General features: G+C 38.8%; 1 protein-coding gene across 9 annotated transcripts in view; it reads right to left on the bottom strand.

Moving 5' to 3' along the window:
• gphnb (gephyrin b) overlaps positions 1 to 23,548 on the bottom strand; it is a 367,471-nt gene that overhangs the window by 30,898 nt on the left and 313,025 nt on the right. For all 9 annotated transcript variants that reach the window (XM_061987072.2, XM_061987071.2, XM_061987066.2 and 6 more), the window contains one exon: positions 2,602 to 2,694. In XM_061987072.2, the coding sequence (XP_061843056.1) occupies positions 2,602 to 2,694 (93 nt within the window). The remainder of the gene's footprint in view (positions 1 to 2,601; positions 2,695 to 23,548) is intronic.

A 23,548-nucleotide genomic window follows, 5' to 3' on the forward strand; every position in this document is an offset into this window, starting at 1 on the left:
ACCCTACGTTCCCCGCTGGCCAAGAGCCGCTTTGTCATCTTGGTCAGCGCGTACGCCCCTACGTTGGACTCCGAGGAAGACGTGAAGGATCGTTTATACGACAACACCCTCCTTAACATCCCACGGAGCGACAAGATCCTCCTGCTGGGCAACTTTAACGCCAGGGGACTAACCACAGGGTTTGGGGTTGGTGTCTTTAGGCCAGTGTTTTTCAACCTTTTTTGAGCCAAGGCACATTTTTGGCGTTGAAAAAATCCGGAGGCACACCACCAGCAGAAATCATTAAAAAACAAAACTCAGTTGACCTTAAAAAGTCGTTGTCGCAATTGTTGTATATGACTTTAAACCGTAACCAAACATGCATCACTATAGCTCTTGTCTCAAAGTAGGTGTACTGTCACGACCTGTCACATCACACCGTGACTTATTTGTAGTTTTTTGCTGTTTTCCCGTGTGTAGTGTTTTAGTTCTTGTCTTGCGCTCCTATTTATTTTTCTCTTTTTTTTGGTATTTTCCTGTAGCAGTTTCATGTCTTCCTTTGAGTGATATTTCCCGCATCTACTTTGTTTTAGCAATCAAGAATATTTCAGTTGTTTTTATCCTTCTTTGTGGGGACATTGTTGATTGTCATGTCACGTACGGATGTACACAGTAAGTCTTTGCTCCACAGTAAGTCTTTGCTGTCGTCCAGCATTCTGTTTTTGTTTACTTTGTAGCCAGTTCAGTTTTAGTTTAGTTCTGCATAGCCTTCCCTAAGCTTCAATCCCTTTTCTTAGGGGCATTCACCTTTTGTTTATTTTTGGTTAAGCATTAGAACCCTTTTTACCTGCACGCTGCCTCCCGACATTTACAACGCAGTTAGCTACCGGCTGCCACCTACTGATATGGAAGAGTATTACACGGTTACTCTGCTACTCTGACACTCAACAAGAACACATATTTTGCAGACTATAATTACTGGTTTGCAAAAAATATTTTTAACCCAAATAGGTGAAATTAGATAATCTCCCACGGCACACCAGACTGTATCTCACAACACACTAGTGTGCCACGGCACAGTGGTTGAAAAACACTTCTTTAGGCAGCATGGTGTTGGCAAATTCAACAGCAGCGGACTCCGTCTGCTCACCTTGTGCTCACCATCACCATCTCTTAGCGCCGTGATATGTTGAAGACATCTCAGATGCACCCGAGGTCAAAGCATTGGCACCTCATTGCAAATAATTTGGCTAAAAAAACACTTCCATCCAGCTTCCCCCAAAGCCGGACACAAAAGAACGGTGTGCAAATACGAGAGTTAAATACAAATGTAAAAAATTATAGATTTTTTCCCCCATCCCTAATAAAAACACCATCAGCGTTATGATAGCGACTAGGGTTGTACGGTACACCGGTATTAGTATAGTACCGCGATACTAATGAATCATATATGGTACTATACCGCCTCTGAAAAGTACCGGTCCACCCCCCCCCACGGCCCTCTCGTCGTCACGTTATGTCATTGCTGGTTTACGAGCAGACGAGCATGATCGGCAGCGCACAATCACAGAGTACTTACAAGCAGACACAGTGTGTAGACAGTAAAAAGAGAACGGGCGCATTTTGACTTAAAAACTAATGATAAAGGTGAATTTATAACACTGAAACACCCCCAGGAAGAGGTGCTTTAAGACTAAAGACTGCAGTCGGCAGTGTTTTAGCTACTTCTAAATCACTAATCTTTGTCTCCATGGCGACAAATAAAGTATGTTTCTTACAAGTATCATCCCTGCAGGACGAGGAATAGCTAAACATGCTTCACTACACACCGTAACTCACCGGTGTCAAAATGTAAACAAACGCCATTGGTGGATCTACACCTGACATCCACTGTAATGATACCAAGTACAGTAGCATAGCTAGTCGATACTACTATGATTACGTCGATATTGTTTGGCATCACAACATCTTCTCTCGTTTAAAAAAAATCTATATTATGTTTATAAAGTCAGGAAATATGTCCCTGGACACATGAGGACTTTGAATATGACCAATTGTATTATCCTGTAACTACTTGGTATCGGATTGATACCAAAATTTGTGGTATCATCCAAAACTAATGTAAAGTATCAAACAACAGAAGAATAAGTGATTATTACATTTTAACAGAAGTGTAGATAGAACATGTTAAAAGAGAAAGTAAGCAGATATTAACAGTAAATGAACAAGTAGATTAATAATTCATTTTCTACCACTTGTCCTTAATAATGTTGACAAAATAATAGAATGGAAAATGACACAATATGTTACTGCATATGTCAGCAGACTAATTAGGAGCCTTTGTTTGCTTTATTACTAATAAAAGACAAGTTGTCTTGTATATTCACTATTTTATTTAAGGACAAACTTGCAATAAGAAACATATGTTTAATGTACCCTAACACTTTTTGTTAAAATAAAGCCAATAATGCAATTTTTTTGTGGTCCCCTTTATTTAGAAAAGTACCGAAAAGTATCGAAATAACCCCAAATATTGGTATCGGGACAACACTAATAGCGACAAACGAATCAACATCAAGGTGAGCCAGAAAAAGGAGGGGGAACGCTGTGTAAATAACTTACCTCTCACAGCATAACCATCCTTGACGGAAGCAGGGAATGGCGGCAGGTTGTCTTTGGCATAAACGTCCTGAGCGAGGACTCGACCCATTCCGTCTGTGGACAAACAACAAATTGTTCACATTTTACATTTTCGTGCACATTCACTAATAAATTGTAATTATTACTATTTTTATTATTAATATTATCCCCACCTGGGGATTACATAAATAGTAAATGTTCTGTATTTTTAAAGCACTTCACTATAACTGGAATGACACGAAAAGTGCTTTACATTTTACGTCATATTCACTCATTCACACACCGATGGCGGACGCTACCATGCAAGGCCCTAACCACCACCCATCAGGACCAAGGGTGAAGTGTCTTGCTCGAGGGCACAACGGCCGTGACTCGGAATGGCGGAAGCTGGACTTGAGCCGCTCTATCATCTGTGCCACGCCGCCCCCGTAACGGTTTTAACTTTCATGAAACCTTCAGGAAATGTCCGAAATGGGATTAAAAAAACAACTGAGTAGATTTTGGGGCTGAGCCGGATCATCTCTACTCGAAATAAAGATGGTGGATAATTTCTACAAGAGACAAAGATAGTGGATGACTGACAAGAGGGTTCACTCCATTTCTTTATTTCCGCTATACACAGCTCAAAAAGTTACAGAATAATTTTCATCTAACTTTCAGGAAATTTTTGAAATATGACAGGGAACTTGTGATTAGATTTTGGGGATGACTCGAACAATTTCTACCAGAGACAAAGATGGTGGATAACTGACAAGAGGGTTCACTCCATTTCTTTAATTCCGCTATAGATAGCTCAAAAAGTTAGAAGAGGATTTCCATCTAACTTACAGGAAATGTCCGAAATATGATAAGAGAGACAAAGATAGTGGATGACTGACAAGAGGGTTCACTACATTTCTTTATTTCTACTTTACTTAGCTCAAAAAGTGACAGGATAATTATCATCTAACTTTCAGGAATTTTTTGAAATATGACAGGGAACTTGTGATTAGATTTTGGGGATGACTCGAACAATTTCTACCAGAGACAAAGATGGTGGAAGAGGGTTCACTCCATTCCTTTAATTCCGCTATAGATAGCTCAAAAAGTTAGAAGAGGATTTTCATCTAACTTACAGGAAATGTCCGAAATACGATAAGAGAGACAAAGATAGTGGATGACTGACAAGAGGGTTCACTCCATTTCTTTATTTCCGCTATACACAGCTCAAAAAGTTACAGGATAATTTTCATCTAACTTTCAGGAATTTTTTGAAATATGACAGGGAACTTGTGATTAGATTTTGGGGATGACTCAAACAATTTCTACCAGAGACAAAGATGGTGGATGACTGACAAGAGGGTTCACTCCATTCCTTTAATTCCGCTATAGATAGCTCAAAAAGATAGAAGAGGATTTCCATCTAACTTACAGGAAATGTCCGAAATATGACAAGAGAGACAAAGATAGTGGATGACTGACAAGAGGGTTCACTACATTTCTTTATTTCCGCTATACTTAGTTCAAAAAGTTACAGGATAATTTTCATCTAACTTTCAGGAATTTTTTGAAATATGACAGGGAACTTGTGATTAGATTTTGGGGATGACTTGAACAATTTCTACCAGAGACAAAGATGGTGGAAGAGGGTTCACTCCATTCCTTTAATTCCGCTATAGATAGCTCAAAAAGTTAGAAGAGGATTTTCATCTAACTTACAGGAAATGTCCGAAATACGATAAGAGAGACAAAGATAGTGGATGACTGACAAGAGGGTTCACTACATTTCTTTATTTCCGCTTTACTTAGCTCAAAAAGTGACAGGATAATTATCATCTAACTTTCAGGAATTTTTTGAAATATGACAGGGAACTTGTGATTAGATTTTGGGGATGACTCGAACAATTTCTACCAGAGACAAAGATGGTGGATGACTGACAAGAGGGTTCACTCCATTTCTTTAATTCCGCTATAGATAGCTCAAAAAGTTAGAAGAGGATTTTCATCTAACTTACAGGAAATGTCCGAAATACGATAAGAGAGACAAAGATAGTGGATGACTGACAAGAGGGTTCACTACATTTCTTTATTTCCGCTATACACAGTTCAAAAAGTTACAGGATAATTTTCATCTAACTTTCAGGAATTTTTTGAAATATGACAGGGAACTTGTGATTAGATTTTGGGGATGACTCGAACAATTTCTACCAGAGACGAAGATGGTGGATGACTGACAAGAGGGTTCACTCCATTCCTTTAATTCCGCTATAGATAGCTCAAAAAGTTAGAAGAGGATTTTCATCTAACTTACAGGAAATGTCCGAAATACGAAAAGAGAGACAAAGATAGTGGATGACTGACAAGAGGGTTCACTCCATTTCTTTATTTCCGCTATACATAGCTCAAAAAGTTACAGGATAATTTTCATCTAACTTTCAGGAATTTTTTGAAATATGACAGGGAACTTGTGATTAGATTTTGGGGATGACTCGAACAATTTCTACCAGAGACAAAGATGGTGGATAACTGACAAGAGGGTTCACTCCATTTCTTTAATTCCGCTATAGATAGCTCAAAAAGTTAGAAGAGGATTTTCATCTAACTTACAGGAAATGTCAGAAATACGATAAGAGAGACAAAGATAGTGGATGACTGACAAGAGGGTTCACTACATTTCTTTATTTCCGCTATACACAGTTCAAAAAGTTACAGGATAATTTTCATCTAACTTTCAGGAATTTTTTGAAATATGACAGGGAACTTGTGATTAGATTTTGGGGATGACTCGAACAAATTTCTACCAGAGACGAAGATGGTGGATGACTGACAAGAGGGTTCACTCCATTCCTTTAATTCCGCTATAGATAGCTCAAAAAGTTAGAAGAGGATTTTCATCTAACTTACAGGAAATGTCCGAAATACGATAAGAAACATGTGATTACATTTTGAGGCTGATTCGGAAAATTTCTACTCGGTTACCTTACAAGCCCCTACCTTTATGTGTGTATGTGAGCAGCACTTCTTCCAACAGGAGACAAAGAGACTGGCTGTCTGACAAGTGTTCACTCCATTTTTCTTGTCATATTTCAGGAAATTTCAGAAATATGACAAGGAACTTGTGATTAATTTTGGGGCTGACTTGAACAATTTCTACCAGAGACAAAGATGGTGGATGACTGACAAGAGGGTTCACTCCATTTCTTTCATTCCGCTGTAGAGAGCTCAAAACATTACAAGTGGCTTTTCATCTAACTTTCAGGAAATGTCCACAATACAATAAGTAACATGCGATTACATTTTGGGACTTATTCAGGTCGTTTCTACAAGAGACAAAGATAGTGGACGACTGACAAGAGGGTTCACTGCATTTCTTTCATTCCACTGTAGAGAGCTCAAAAAGGCACACTTGGCTTTTCATCTAACTTTAATACGACAAGGAACATGTGATTACATTTTGGGGCTGATTCAGGTCGTTTCTACTAGAAACAAAGATAGTAAACGGCTGGTACGAGGGTTCACTCTATTTCTTTAATTAAAAGAAGATACAGTAGCTCAAGATGTTACAGGCGTATTTTCATCTAACTTTGTGATTACATTTTGAGGCCCATTCAGATAATTGTACTACGTTACCTTACGAGCCCCTATTTTTATGTGTGTATGCGAGCGGCACCTCCTCCACCCACAGAGACAAAGAGAGTGGCCGGCTCACGGGACGGTTCACTCTTCAAAAGGTTATGGGCAGATTTTGATCCATCTTTCAGGAAATATCCGACATGGAATAAGGAGAAAGTGATTACATTTTAAGGCTGATTCATATTATTTCTACTACAATAAATGTACGTTAAACCTTCTTGTGGATAACTCACAAGAAGGTTCACTCTGTTTCTGTCATTCCTGGCAGAAGTCTTCGATCCCCACATTTTTTTCAAGCTGTCAAATGTTTGCTGTTTCAAAACCCTATTAATCACTTTTCATTGTTAATTGTAATTAATCCGCATTAATTACTTACTTGAATAATTTTAATGAATTTTTAAAAAGACTTTAAACTTTTAAAACAATTTTTCTTCTCACAATGTCAAACATTTTTTAAATGTTTTACTTGATTGCACTTCATTTATTTGCTTAAAAATTGGTCACAGTTTTATCTAAAATCCTGTCTGGGTTTATTTTGTAACAACTTGCACCACCATTCATCCATCCATCCATCCATTTTCTACCGCTTGTCCCGTTCAAGGTCGCGGGGTTGCTGGAGCCTAACTCAGCTGCATTCGGGCGGAAGGCGGGGTACACCCTGGACAAGTCGCCACCTCATCGCAGGGCCAACACAGATACAAGTAACCAAAAATTATTATTTTTTGGATTAATCTGCATTTATACACAATTAATAGGATAATTGTGTGCGATTATTCGCTTGCCTAACTTTGACAGCCCTATAATAAACACAATTTCTTATAGGCTAATTATTGGACTTTACTTTTTGTGAAATCCTCCTGATTTAGATATATCCACACTATTTAATCTTGCACATGTAAATGAGTGAGGACAAATGCAGCAAGAACACACACACACACACACACACACACACACACACACACACACACACACACACACACACACACACACACACACACACACACACACACACACACACACACTAAATGCATGTAGCTGCACCAGGACAACATGAGCAAATAGATACAAAAAGAAAGTTAAAGAAAGAGAAAACAAGAAGTAAAGTGGGTGGAGGGGAAAAAAACCCTGTCATCATAAGCTGCTGTGCTGTGCTGTGCTGTGATATAAATAGACCATCTCTCATTTTCTTTGAGCTTCTATGCAAACGTGGGTGTTAATATGAAGATCTAAGCACTGATATCATGAGTGTATGTAAAGTACATGCATACATACATACATACATACTGTACAGTACATACACTCTGCTGCTCAACACCTGGCACTAAATAACTGCACGTCAATCATAAGGCTGTTTTTACTTTCTCTACAGATGTTTTTTGTGCACTTATTTTCTTGAGTGGTACTATTTAAACATCTTATCAAACAGATTTGGCAATGGAAATAGATCAACAGCTTTGAAGGTGTGAAAACATTCTTTTTTTGTTTCAAACCGACCACCCTTGCAGACATGTTTAGCGATGAAATACATGTAACCACATCAATGTGGGATAGATAAAGTCTACACCAGGGGTCACCAACCTTTTTGAAACGAAGAGCTACTTCTTGGGTACTGATTAATGCGAAGGGCTACCAGTTTCCATCCATCCATTTTCTACCGCTTATTCCCTTTGGGGTCGCGGGGGGGCGCTGGAGCCTATCTCAGCTACAATCGGGCTGAAGGCGGGGTACACCCTGGACAAGTCGCCACCTCATCGCAGGGGCTACCAGTTTGATACACACTTAAATAAATTGCCAGAAATAGCCAATTTGCTCAATTTACCTTTAACCAGTGTTGGGTTAGTTACTGAAAACCAGTAACTAGTTACAGTTACTAGTTACTTTATTTCAAAAGTAACTCAGTTACTAACTCAGTTACTTACACCAAAAAGTAATGCGTTACTGTGAAAAGTAACTATTTAGTTACTTATTTTTTTCTCCTTTTTTTAAGGCTCCCATTAATGCCCTTTTAGCCTTCGTTTCAGTACTGTTATTGCACTGGAGAATAATACAATGTGTTGATCAACTTGACATGCATTTGCATCACTGAACTCTGCTAAGCAATGTGGTCTACATACAACACACAAAGACAAAGATATGTTTCAAAGGGCCAATTTATTTCAGGCCACAACAAATTGACAAAACTATTTGAAATAGCTGCAACATAACATACATAAGTAACAAACCGCATAATAACAACATAGCTGTAAAGCTGGCTTCACCCAAGGAAGGCACACATGACATACACAAAGCCTAATCAGGCATTTTTTTTCTCTCAAGGAATTGTGAAATAAAATCATGTATTCAGGAGATCAACACTGTAGTGAAGCCCAGAACACTCTACACATTTCCCCAGTTTTAGTTTAGAGAAAATGAAAGATTGGCCTGGCCCACTAGCATCCCTCTTTATGTTTGTGAACTTTATAGTCTATACATTTAGAGTGATGTGATAATCAAACACTCTAGAAATCTAGAATGAAATAGTATATAAGAGAATTGACAGTGTGTACCTTCAATGATGAGCAGAGGCAGAGTTTGGAGTGTTTTCTTTAGCTCGCTTTCCATGTTTATGTACTCACTGTCCAGGTACTTGGAACATGTTTTCTGTGCCATTTGTTGTTTGACGCCGGTATCATGCTATTTAGCTGCCAGAAAACGGGTGACTCCACTGTAGAAATAGCCTGCATGTCTTCTAGCACATACGCTGCAATGGCTCTATCAATGTTGTCCTGGCTAGCATTGCCTCCGTTAAAATCCTTAGGTGGAGGTGAAGTGGAATCGGAGTCTGTGTCTCTCTTTACTAGCTTCGTCAAAGCATGTTGCTTATGTGGCGTGGCGAAGTTGGGAGAGTGGCCGTGCCAGCAATCTGAGGGTTACTGGTTCAATCCCCACCTTCTACCATCCTAGTCACGTCCGTTGTGTCCTTGAGCAAGACACTTCAACCTTGCTCCTGATGAGTCCTGGTTAGTGCCTTGCATGGCAGCTCCCGCCATCAGTGTGTGAATGTGTGTGTGAATGGGTGAATGTGGAAATAGTGTCAAAGCGCTTTGAGTTCCTGAAAAAGGTAGAAAAGCTATACAAGTATAACCCATTTACATTTATGTAGCTGTTTCAGCAGATTTGAATTGCTGTTTTGGGCAGTATTCCCGGGTGCGGTCACTGTTGCTACTCACTGCTCCCCTCACCTCCCAGGGGGTGATCAAGGGTGATGGGTCAAATGCAGAGAATAATTTCATCACACCTAGTGTGTGTGTGACAATCATTGTCACTTTAACTTTAAGTAGATGGGATCTTTGATCCAAGACACAACTTACATTTAACTAAAATGTTATTTTCTTTGTGCTCGACAAAAGAAAAGTAGTGACAATGTCTCCATGTAACTCGACTTCTGGCTTCGCCATGATGTCTTTTTAGTTGTTATGAAAGTAGCGTGTGTGTGTGTGTGTGGCCCTTTAAGAAATGACAGCATGTGAGGTGAGTGACGTCAGTGAGTGAGTGGGCGAGAGAGGTGAGGGAGCGCAACAGTGGATGCGTGCAGGTGCTCTAGCTTGGTGGATGGCTGCGTGCAAGACACCAATAAAGTCACAAAATTGCAACAAACCGCCGACCTCGTCATTCACCCTCGAGTCCGGAGCTGTAAAGACCCACTGCCGGGTAAAGTGAAGGGTGTTAGCCCCGAAGTACATAGGCCCTGGAGGAACGTCTCCCCTGCGCTCCGCTCCTCGGTCGAGGAAAGCACGCCTTTTCTTTTCCTTGTGAGACAGAAGGACGACACTTCTTCTGTTTCTAGCCGATACTACATTAAAAAATAACGTAAAATAACGCAGTAACGCATCATGTAGTAACGGTAAATGAGTTACTGGATATAAAAAAATAACGCGTTAGATTACTAGTTACCGCCGAAACTAACGGCGTTACAGTAACGCGTTACTTAGTAACGCGTTACTTAGTAACGCGTTAGTCCCAACACTGCCTTTAACTCTATGTTATTATTAATAATTAATGATATTTATCTTTGTGGAAACACTGATCATCTTCTCACAATAAATATATAGAGAAACAGATGAATATCAATATCCAACAATTAATTTTTATATTTTCTCTAAGTGCACATTGTTCAAATTGAACATTTTCAAATGATCACTTCTAAGACAGTCTTGTGAAATCACAATATCCCATTTTAACTAGCCAGCCACTAACATTTTTTAACAAATCATGAATTACTTTGCAGCATGTTTGTACAAATAATAACTCATGTAAAATACAAAAGTAAACTCTCAAATTTTTAAATAAATTCTGTCACACTTTGAACTGGACACCAAATCTGTTATCTGTTTCTTTTGTCAGTTAGTGAAGACCAAGTCTTTAAAATATTTTCTTGGATTTTCAAATTCTATTTGAGTTTTTTCTCTCTTAGAATTAAAAATGTCGAGCAAAGCGAGACCAGCTTGCTAGTAAATAAATACAATTTAAAAAAAATAGAGGCAGCTCACTGGTAAGTGCTGCTATTTGAGCTATTTTTAGAACAGGCCAGCGGGCTACTCATCTGGTCCTTACGGGCTACCTGGTGCCCGTGGGCACCGCGTTGGTGACCCCTGGTCTACACTATCACTGAGATTTGCACTTTCCTCAGTAATGGCCGATAGTGATGGATACCCCGCTGAGAACCAGCGGGCGTCCACTGTAGAGGACACTGCGAGCACATATACTTGGACCTATATAGCTCGTACACAAGTTCCATTAATAGTTGGCCACGTCTTCTGTTACTATAAAAGTCGTGTGCAGTGAGTGAACCAATAGTCACTTAATGCTGTCTGCTTATATGACCACCAGCTTATACATCATGGAGGTTAATTTGGGTCTTTATAGCAAAAGCTTTTTTTTGACACTGAATTTAATGAACTGGATTTTTTTGCCTTTGTTATGATCCGTTGCCCGGATCATAGTTTGTCTAAGTTTATTTAGGTTTTGATTCACGTGTGGTTTAAGTTCTGTTTCAGCACCCATGTTTTGTGTTTCTCGGTTGTCATGGGTGCTGATTAGTGTCACCTGCCTCTGATTAGTGTCCGGGACGCTCACCTGTTCCTGGGCACTAATTATAGAGCTATTTAGTCCTGCCTTTTCGCCTCACTCTGTCCAGTGCTTTTATTTGCTTACACCAGGGATATCAACTATGCGGCCAGCGGGCCAAGTGCAAAATTGAGCTGCATTTTTTAAAACTAAATAAACTGCTGTTCTAAATGTGTCCACTGGGTGTCGCAATAGCATTTCTAGTATGCAAGGAAAATGGGTTATACCGGGGTATACCAAGCAAGAGGTACACTATAAAGTGGGGCTGCGACTCCTTCCCCTTAACTCAACGTAAAACAAACAGGAGTACAATAAACAATTGGTAATCCTACTTAAAATGCTGCATGAGACACTGCACATTGATATAGTTCCGTGAACATTATTGTCTTCTTTGCAAATTTTAAGAAATTGAACAGTGGAAATGACAAATGAGGTAGTTGATACATAGAAGCGTTTTTATTAGGGATGTCCGATAATGGCTTTTTGCCGATATCTGATATTCTGATATTGTCCAACTCTTTAATTACCGATACCAATATCAACCGATACCGATATATACAGTCGTGGAATTAACACATTATTATGCCTAATTTGGACAACCAGGTATGGTGAAGATAAGGACCTTTAAAAAAAAAAATAAAAAAATAAAAATAAGATAAATAAATTTAAAACATTTTCTTGAATAATAAAGAAAGTAAAACAATATAGAAACAGTTACATACAAACTAGTAATTAATGAAAATGAGTAAAATTAACTGTTAAAGGTTAGTACTATTAGTGGACCAGCAGCACGCACAATCATGTGTGCTTACGGACTGTATCCCTTGCAAACTGTATTGATATATATTGATATATAATGTAGGAACCAGAATATTAATAACAGAAAGAAACAACCCTTTTGTGTGAATGAGTGGGGAGGGAGGTTTTTTGGGTTGGTGCACTAATTGTAAGTGTATCTTGTGTTTTTTATGTTGATTTAATAAAAACAAAAAAAACAAACAAACAAACAAAAACCCCGATACTGATAATAAAAAAAACGATACCGATAATTTCCGATATTACATTTTAAAGCATTTATCGGCCGATAATATCGGAAGGCCGAGATTATCGGACATTTCTAGTTTTTATTTATGCTTTATTTTGTTTTTGTTCAATCCTAGATGGGCTGTGACTTACAGTTTAATTGCTTTGTAGATACACTGAGATGAAGTCTAAATTCATGGTGTTTTTGAAACTGCACCAATTTTTTCCTCAGAATTTTCAACTAACTTGAAGTGTTTTGTCAAGAGGATTATTTGTGATATTTACATTTTCAGAATGTGCTTGTTCTATTTTGGACCAAAGTAAAACAAAGAAAACAATGTGAAGTTGTCGGAGTTGTATTTTTTAAGCTACGCCATGATTTTGTCCGTCCGGCCCACGTGGGAATAGATTTCCCTCCATGCGGCCCCTGAGCTAAAATGAGTTTGACACCCCTGGCTTACACGCAACAAGAAACGTTGTCTACCCTTTGTTTTCCTGAGCTAAGCTTGTCTTACTTGCACTTTTGCATCCGCAGTTCCTGCTGCAATCTTGGAAGAACAATCCGCGCATCACCATGCGACCCAACCGTTACAGCCTTTGAATTTTGTGAACTGATTTTTTTTCTTCAATAAATTATGCTGACAATTTCATCAAAATAAAAACAATTCTGAGAAAAATGTGTGTTCATTTAAAAAAAATAGTGCAAATTTTTTTTATCGTATAAAACATTTAGTGTAGAAATATTTGTTGTTTTAAAACTCAAGACTTACTTCTGATAAATTTAGACTGAAGCAATAGATCTTGTCTTGGAGCCAGCCAATGAAGTGGTTTAGTCTTAATTTACCGTAAGTGGGTCTTGAGTTTGGAAAAAACAAATATTTCCGCACTTAATTTTTATACACTGATTTTTTTTTACACTGAAATTTTCAGTACTGATTTTTTTTTTTTTTACACTGAATTTTTATACAATCAATTTTTATACAATTTATTTTTCTCAAGGTATCCATCTAAAAAAGTCTTAAATCCAATAAATAGAATTTAAGGCCTTAAAATGTCTAAAATTCTCCTAAAATCGAATAAAAGGTCTTAAATACGATTTTGAAAGGTCTTAAAAATCTATTGACATTACTTTTATTTAAAACATGCATAAACTTCAGTCTCGCTTGGAAATGTTTCGATTTTTGAGGACGCTATAACGTAACTACACAGCGGAACTAATTGTGTAAAATTTATGGTTTGGCAATTTTTTTATTCTGACTTCCAAACAAATCTTGGTTCACAACAGGGAGGTTTCTGGTGTTTTTAGTTAGGTTAAGCGTTTTGTATTCCAATGCGAAAGAGCTGTGAATAAATTCATATACTTTGCAAGTAATTCCAGGCCTTTTCATTCAAGTCGTTTGTACTTTTTTGCCTGTATCGATGTGAAATGGGTCTTAAATTGTATTCATTATGGTCTTAAAAAAGTCTTAAATTTGGCTTGTTGAAACCTGCAGAGACCCTGCTTTCTGCACAGAATTATTTTTAAAAGTTCTTCAGTCTTAACCGAATTGAGTCTGAAGTTTTGAATATTTCTGCATTGAGTTCTTTTTACACTGAATTTTTCTGGACTGAATTTTTTTTTGCTCCAAATTTTTTATACACCAAATTTTTCTGCACTGAATTTTTTTTACACTGATTTTTACACTGAATTTTTACACACTGTGTTGCACATTTTTAAACATATTTTCAAACACAATAATTTTGCTCACACATTTGTATAAAAATAAATTGTCAGCATAATTTCATGTAAAAAAATTGACTTCACAAAAGAAATCAGTGACACAAATTCAGTGTCGCAAAAAATATTTTGCAATAAAGACACAAATTAACCTCCATAATAAATAAAGTTGTCTGGTACAATTAAATACAGATGGTCCTTGTTTGACTGCGCTACGTATTACAATGATTTGTGGCCACAAGGGCGCTGCCATTGTTTAATTCAAAGCTTATTTCGGTCAGTAAACACTAGGGTTGGACATAGTGTGGATTTGGACGATTCCGGTTCTGATTCTGGTTCTTACCTAATCTTGACTCTGATTCTTTAAAGAGGCAGTCTCAAAAAATGACTATTCTTACAGGCTTATTTCCATATATATATATATATATATATATATATATATATATATATATATATATATATATATATATATATATATATATATCAACCTCTAATCCTTTGAACTTGATCATTACTTATCACTTGGAGGAGTGCACATTCACAAAACATCATAAAAAAACCTTTACACATATCCTGTTGTGTACGTGTTAAAGATAGGAATGTTCCCATCAGGGTTTTAGGCTGCCGATTCCGATCATTCACGAGTGAAATTGGCAAATTGAATTCTTCAAATGTATTTATGGTGAGTGTTATTGACGGATTAACAATAAACAAGTTCCTTAGACTCTTGTATTACATAACATAGTTTGACCAAACAAACTCAATACAACACAACACTAAAGAAAAGTATAAACTACTAACCACTATTCTTTTAAAATGCTTGTTTTTTCCCTAAAAGTCCTCTCGGGTGCAGAGGATTCTTTCCTGAGCTTGTGAACATGAACACAAATTGACAAAAAAAAGGATTTCTGGATAGTAACAAGATGGATGTAATCACTCTAGTAGCGATAATGTCCCGAGACTACCCTTGGTTTGAGCACTACCGATGGATTTATGCCTGACAGTGGTCGCTCAACAGCAACAGAGGATCCAACAGTTGTTATATTATCCTTTCTCAAACTCCTAATAATCTGCTTGTTAATTTCCTGCTTACTTCCTGCTGTAACACACTTTCATCCCCACTTCTTAAACTCTTTACTAAGCACTTATTTCTTCTGTTGTTTCAAGCTACTTTAGCAATTAGCTTGCCTGCGCCTGCTTGCTCTTCATCTGTGTGCAACATGCTTAGCCACGTCCTCCAGTGATAATATTACTTGTAAGAAATTTAGTTTATTTGCCGCAATGGAGCAGGAGCAGATCCATAGAGTTAGCTGCTAGCCGCCTCTGTGGTAGGTACTTCATTCAGTCGGCTAACTGAGCATTACAAATAGGAGTCACCATTAAAAAATCCCCAGGAGAATCTGAATGTAAGACCTCATTCCCATCAATACATGATGCCCAACACTAGTAAATACAATAATTGTTCAAGAACTAAATACAGCGGACCCTCGATTTAAAAACTACATTGGTTCTCGAACAGAGTTTGTAAATAGAAAAGTTCGTATAGTGAAGCAAATTTCTCCATAATTTAAAAAACATATGAATACTGGGTTTCAGCTTTGACAAAAGTCCATATTTTAGTAAAGGTTTGTACACTTTGAACATAATATACAGTGTTACATAGTACTGTATATCGAACATAACAAGGAGGGGATGGATGAACTTTCTATTTAATAAGTCCAAACAAACACGCTAAACTCTAGTGTCCTGAATGCACTGCTCTGCCAACACACACACACACACACACACACACACACACACACACACACACACACACACTCACACACACACACACACACACACACACACACACTAAAGTCCCTTTGGTGCCCTCACAAACGATCAGAAATCACAAAATCCTTAACTTTGACAACCATATTGCTACAATAATAAATATTAAAAAAATTAAAATGCACTTTCAACTTCATTGGCGAATAGGAAACTGACCAGAGGAGAGAAAGGAGCAGACAGGTTGGAGAATACGGTGGGGGAGAAGGAAGGCCCGTGTGTGTTTGTTCTTGGAAAACGACAGGTAGTGTCTTTTCTTCCGTTGTGAGATAAGTCCGCTTTGGCGTGTTTTTCACAAAAAGTTAAATTAAAAACCTGCTGTGTTACGACGCAGTCATTGTCAATCCCTACAATACGAACAAACACAAAACTGAATGAATGAAGCGTTCGTACAGAAACATATTTGGCTCGCAGTAAGTGTTCGTAAAGCTAAAAGTTTGCAAAAAGAGGGGTTAGCAAATCGAGGTTTCACTGTACAGTACGTGCGCGGCACAAACACAGCATGCGCCTCACGCGCCGCTGCTCCGAGGAAGGGTAACATTTATTTTGATTAACTTTTTGCACTGAAGAGTAAGACAGGCTCTTCTGCTGGCAGTGAGCCAAAGAAAAGGAAAGCCATCACCGTGGCAGTGAAAATGAACATCACATATTATATCACTATAATCGACACAGTACAAACACACGCGCACGCACGCACACACACACACGCACACGCACACACAATTCCAGCAGAGTGGCTACTCCAGCTGTTGCCTGTCTAAATATTTTATCTCCCAAATCCCCTCATCCTCACCACGCTGTCGCCTCGCCAGCTGTGCTCTTGCAAATCCCCCCCACCCCCCTGCAAACAATTACTCGCCGCTATAAACCGCGGAAAAGAAACACAATTCCTTCCTAGCGTCACACGTGTGCTACAAGCCACCACTGCACTTCTGTCACGAACACAATGACTGCATTGCCCTCTGGTTCACAGGCCATCGTCAGGTGTTGCTTTTCCACACAACTCTGTATTATATACTTTATGTTAGTCACTGCGCACAAAACTGACCGTGATCGAACTGATTTTTCGGACAAAGAGTTACACACTGTCATGACCAACGTTCCCTCTAAGGTGCGCGCCTGTGCAATTGCGCCCTGCTCAAGGTCCTCTGCGCACGGCAAATCTATGCCACGCACAAAATCAAATTAAAAAATAAGCGCATAGCAATTGTCGACATACGGACACGACAGAGAAAACAGTTTTCGTCATCATTGTTCAAATATTGTAACGTCTGTCGAGACGCTTTGAGGACATGAATTCCATCCATCACTTTACTGAGCAAAACTCTTTATTGTCAGCCATAGATACATCACCAAAACATTAGTAAAAAAAATGATATCTAGCAAAACTGGTCATTTTCTGCAGTACAAACCAGACCAAAAGCAACTTTGTTATATCAACAGCAGCCGCTCGCTCTTTCTCACTTGCGCCAACACATGCACATATGGTACTTAGCCAGTGATGCGTTTACAGCCACACAAAAAGTCGGACAACTCCAACACCACACATAAAATGTCATTCCAGGTTGTTACACTATGATTTACCAATCAAATGTGTGCTTATTCTAGTGTCATTTATTAAGAATCTTAATTTATAAATATTAATCATGAAATGCTGTTAGTATATTAAATAAATACTAATAAAAGTATATTTTTTACAAACAGGAAGTTGCAGGAATGTACACATGATCCCCTGCTTACATCTCATTGTGCAACATGTGAATGTTTTAATGGGAACTAAATGCAATGTCTGAAAGGGGTACAAATTATTTCCAAAGCAGGACCTCCACCCAGACAAACAATACAAGTACACAGTTCATGAAAAACAATATTTTTTGTTATTGTCATTGTAAGTGGGCCTAAACACTTATATTAGAACATAACCTCATGGAAATGACTGCTGTCATTTGATTATAATAATAAGAGAATGTTGTCTGTCTATCTGTGTTGGCCCTGCGATGAGGTGGGGACTTGTCCAGAGTGTGTCCCGCCTTCCGCCTGAATGCAGCACCCCCGCGACCTCGAAAGGGACAAGCGGTAGAAAATGGATGGATGGATGGAGATTGAACTTGTTATTTAGTCAGGTTTAGAACAGGTGTGCTGCTGGTGTAGCCACAGTGTGCACGTCTGATGTTGCCCACATGGGCACCACTGAATACTCAGGGAGTTTGTGCGTTTCCTCACACACATGGTTTGCTCACAACATTGGTCATGACATATTGAGGATGGATGGATTTGAAAGTTCACATTCATGCAAACATTTGCATGAATGTGAACTTTCCTCCACAAGGTCTTATCTTTGTCCATATGATGTCAGATGAAAGAAAAATTTTGCTGTTTGGCCACAATACCCAGCAATATGTTTGGAGGAGAAAAGGTGAGGCCTTTAATCCCAGGAACACCATCCCTACACCATGGTGGTGGTGGTAGTATCATGCTCTGGGCCTGTTTTGCTGCCAATGGAACTGGTGCTTTACAGAGAGTAAGTGGGACAATGAAAAATGAGGATTACCTCCAAATTCTTCAGGACGACCTAAAATCATCAGTCCGAAGGTTGGGTCTTGGGCGCAGTTGGGTGTTCCAACAGGACAATGACCCCAAACACATGTCAAAAGTGGTAAAAGAATGGCTAAATCAGGCTAGAATTAATGTTTTAGAATGGCCTTCCCAAAGTCCTGACTTAAACGTGTGGACAATGCTGAAGAAACAAGTCCATGTCAGAAAACCAACAAATTTAGCTGAACTGCACCAATTTTGTCAAGAGGAGTGGTCCAAAATGTAACCAGAAGCTTGTGGATGGCTACCAAAAGCGCCTTATTGCAGTGAAACTTGCCAAGGGACATGTAACCAAATATTAACATTGCTGTATGTATACTTTTGGCCCAGCAGATTTGGTCACATTTTCAGTAGACCCATAATAAATTCATAAAAGAACCAAACTTCATGAACGTTTTTTGTGACCAACAAGTATGTGCTCCAATCACTCTATCACAAAAAAATAAGAGTTGTAGAAATGATTGGAAACTCAAGACAGCCATGACATTATGTTCTTTACAAGTGTATGTAAACTTTTGACCACGACTGTATAAAGAAAACAATACTGGTCCCAGAATAGAGCCTTGTGGAACTCCTACTGGCCACTCAAGGTAGGATGAAAGGTACCACCAACCCTCACTGATGGTCTTCTGTTGGACAAGTAAGATTGAAACCTTCTGCGAAATTAAAGTGACTCAGTTTAGACAGACGCTCTTCTTCAAGTCTAAAAAGACTTGGTTCTATCCAGCAAGGACTTCACTCTTTCAACAAAGACCCAGTTTGCCGTTTCGGTGGAGTGATACTGGCAAAACCTGAACTGCAAACGGTGCAGAAGAGAACGGCCATTGCTGAGGTGTTAATTCAACAACTTGGCAATACAATTTCCTGCTACCTGAGACACAACAGGAAGGATGCTAATGGTTTGCTAACCCTAAAGATGCTTTTACATTATTGCCTCTCACGCCAGCTTGCTGCGAGACCTTCCGGCGCCCCTCCAAATGAAAATACAGCTTCACCACTTTAGTCATAATTTTTGCGCTGAAGAAACTTTTCTATGACTTTAGCTCCAGACTTCTTCTGTTTGTTTGATACTGTCGTTACTACCACACGTGGTGGAAAAGTGTATTACAACTCAGTACTGCTGCTACCCGTACGGACCACAGCTGAGAAACACATATTTTCTGGTGGCGCTTGGTGCCACACAATGGTTAAGAAACACTGCTTTAAATCACTCCAAAACAACCACCAGACAACCTTTCCTCCAGCACATCACCGCCCGTCCAATACATCCTGTCTAAAATAATCAACTTTCAAGGCCATAACCTCACCCGGCCATATTGCTTCCTCACATCCTCATCGTCCTTTCACCACCATGAGCCTGCAGTCGCTTGACCCCTCGTCTTTGGAACTCGCTACCCCCGGAGCTCTGCAATATTGACTCTTTCACTCTCTTCACATCGAGGCTCGAAACATGTTTATCCACTTTGACAACAGCTGTTTTAGCTCACATTTGCAATTTTAACTGACGTTTTAAGTTTCTTATTTATTCTTGTACTGGTTTATTGGTACCTTATATCTTGTTTTGTGCTGTGTCTCTTTGTACCCAGACAGGAACATATTAATAAATACATACATGAATAATTATAGGGATGTCTTTAAATTTTACACATTGTCAACAATCAGTCGCATCCATGGCGTCTTTTTTTAAAATTTTTTTACTCTTTGCGCGTGTTATGTGGACATACTTTTTTGTCTTTCTTCAACTCCACCTGTGTTTTTAAAATGGATTTACAAAGCTTAACCTATTGTTACTATAACAATCTACAAGGTTAATGAAGGTTGCTTCTCTTTCTCCCCCTCCATTTTTCTACATTCTTTCGTATCTCAAGTTATCATTACGTATGTGTATTGTTGCATTTGAACAACTGTATTGTTGATAATAAAGGTAAAGTATTGGTATTGTTCATTATCAATAGCGCTATTTCTATTGGTATTTGAATTGCTCCATTTGTAGTGTAATAATGCTCATTGTCATTTCTGTATTACTTTTCATTTTCGCTAACTGCTTATTTGCTATCACTTTTACCATCATATTTGTACATGTCGTATTTGCTGATGTTGCTCTATTGTTGTTGTTGTTTGCTGTTGTTGTTTTTGTCTATCTGTCTAATCCCCCTCTAAATGCACTAAATGATAATATAAATACATTTAATAAAGTCAAATACAAATAAGGCAACAAGAGAAGTATCCTACACTTCTCTTTTGTAAAGTAAATCTGAACAGCCGACATGGGCATCTACATCAACTATATGATTTGCCTGAGAAGCTGGACAGGACAAAAATAAAAAATAAAAAAAATAAATAAAAGGATTTATAATATATCCGCGATTGTGTGCCTTTGTTCCGGCTTGAAGAGTTCTATTTCCCGGCAGTCTGAAAGTCTGTATGTGGATCATGACGCGGGGAACAAGGAAATGTCAAGTAATGTGAGAGAGGCAAGCTGTCTGTGTGTGTGTGTGTTCTGGCAATGCTTACTTAATGGGGACATCGCTCTGTTTACACAGTCACCTTTAGGGGACCTCTGACGGTATGGGGACAAAAAAACAGGTCCCCTAAAGGGAAACCTTTTTAAATGATAGTCAGATCCATTCTGAACCATATTAACTCTTTTTCACCAGGGTCCCCAGTAAGAATGATCAGCACATTACTTCATAAATCCAGAGATTTAAAGACGTTTATGAGCTAACTGGGCAGTGGCCATTTTACCAAAACATTTTTATGCCTCCACAACCTTTAGAAAGGGTGATGATCAAAAACTTGGTCCCCATTCCTTATGATAACCAGTATGTGTGTGTGTGTGTGTGTGTGTGTGTGTGTGTGTGTGTGTGTGAGAGCATAGTTTTAATAAGTGATTGTTGATCAACCACCCCCTCGGCATCCTTTCAACTTCTGGGCAAAAGCTGCAGTATTTTACGGACATACAAACATCAGAATCCGGGAGATTTGTAACTTGGGAGAGTGGCCGTGCGCAACCCGAGGGTCCCTGGTTCAATCCCCACCTAGTACCAACCTCGTCATGTCCGTTGTGTCCTGAGCAAGACACTTCACCCTTGCTCCTGATGGCTGCTGGTTAGCGCCTTGCATGGCAGCTCCCGCCATCAGTGTGTGAATGTGTGTGTGAATGGGTAAATGTGGAAGTAGTATCAAAGCGCTTTGAGTACCTTGAAGGTAGAAAAGCGCTATACAAGTACAACCCATTTAAGTTAAATCAGGGTTAAAAGTCCGATGATTCGACCGCATTGTTGATATTCATATCAAACTGGGTCTGGGCGATAAAACGATATCAATTTATGTCGCGATAGACAAGTAATGGAAACCAACGAAAAAATGCATTTGGTAAAACGTTCAATAATTTGTTCTGTGTTGGAAGAAATTGAAAGTAGTAGTGAAGCAAGGTTGGTTGCATGAACAAAGGCACTCGCTCCCTGGTAACCGAGCAACGCAGGAAGTGATCACTGATCAGTGGGAGTAACACAATAACAGCCAATCAGGTAACAGTATCAACTATGAAGTTTGGTTGCGCAATCTTGTTGTCTCACTGTTGATTCTTTGCATGGAGTGAGGTGAGGAAGTAAAAACTAATATATTGTGGTTAAAACAGGGAAAGTTACCTTGATAGTATGGCAGTTTTTTTTCTTCCCAAAAGGACCATAGTCAGACCAATGTGGTCTGTCATGACCCGTATGCCGAGTCATGTCTTAGTTGATGTTTAGTAGTCGTCTTACTATGTTTAGGTCGAGTTTTGTTCTTAGAACCACCTAGCACCTTTTATTTATGTTCTGTTGCTAGCTTATACACCTGTACTTTGGTGATTAGTGTTCCCTCCTGAGTTTCATTGCTAATCACGCCCCTTTAAACACCCGTGTCGCCGATCACTTGGCGCGGGTTTGTCATTCGCTACCCGCAATGTATGTTTAACGTATGCTCTACCAGCATTTCTGCTGCTGACCTGCTTTTTATGTCATTTGTCACACTGTGGTAAGTAAGCCTCGAGCTACTCTCGAGGGTCATGCCATGCTAGGATTGCACCTATTTTGTTTTGCGTCTTGGAATTAAATCAGTCTTACCTCCGCATCTTTTGAAGCACAAACATCACACTATGCCGAAACGTAACACGCTTGTCCCCACCAAAGCCGGTAATACCACACCACCATAGCTGCGCTCACCCTTTAGAGCACAGCTGTAACTACACCCACAGGAAATAGTTCTTCTCAGGTTCCCCTGTTTACATTTTCACACTTTGCACGATTTATTTATTATCTATTATTTTGTTACACTTTATATAGCATTTCTTACGTATTCCTTTTTTTGCACCTTCATTTTAAGAGCTAATTGTTAAGTGTTCAATGTGAATTTACAATTGTTTGAGTGTTTTTCATGCTTGTGTTGACATTTCCTTTCCTTTCTCTTTGATAGCTGAGGGGATTATCATTAGAGAAAATTTGAAATAAAAATGTTTACATTTAATATATTTCTCTCTGGGTCCTTAATTTAAATAGGTTATAAAAAATATCAATAATTATCGTTATCGACTGATCTAAAACACTTATATCGTGATACAGTTTTATAAGCCATATCGCCTAGCCCTATATCAGACTCCTACGAATCGAATCGTCCACTATTCTAAGACACCCTAAGATATCATACAGACTCAAAAATATATAGATATACTTTAAACCAGGGGTGTCCAAACTGCGGCCCGCCAGCGTCTTTAATTTGGCCCGCAAGACGTCATAAGGCATCAGACCACAGAGTGCTTTCAAATTAATCTTAAATACCAGGCAGTCTCTGAACGCTACACATTTGCTGCCATCTTGTGGACAATGTGAGTAAATCAGGTCGAATGAACTTTGACACAATAGCACAGAATTTACTAATATAACACAATCAAAACAACCTTCCCTAGTCATGGTGCAAAAAAAACAAACAACAACAACTAACATAAAGGTCAACACACATGGTCACACATAACACACCCTGCTTACTGAACTTTGTGGATATTATGAAAAA

The sequence above is a fragment of the Nerophis lumbriciformis genome, linkage group LG26, assembly GCF_033978685.3.
Source record: "Nerophis lumbriciformis linkage group LG26, RoL_Nlum_v2.1, whole genome shotgun sequence".
NCBI classification, from domain to species: domain Eukaryota; kingdom Metazoa; phylum Chordata; class Actinopteri; order Syngnathiformes; family Syngnathidae; genus Nerophis; species Nerophis lumbriciformis.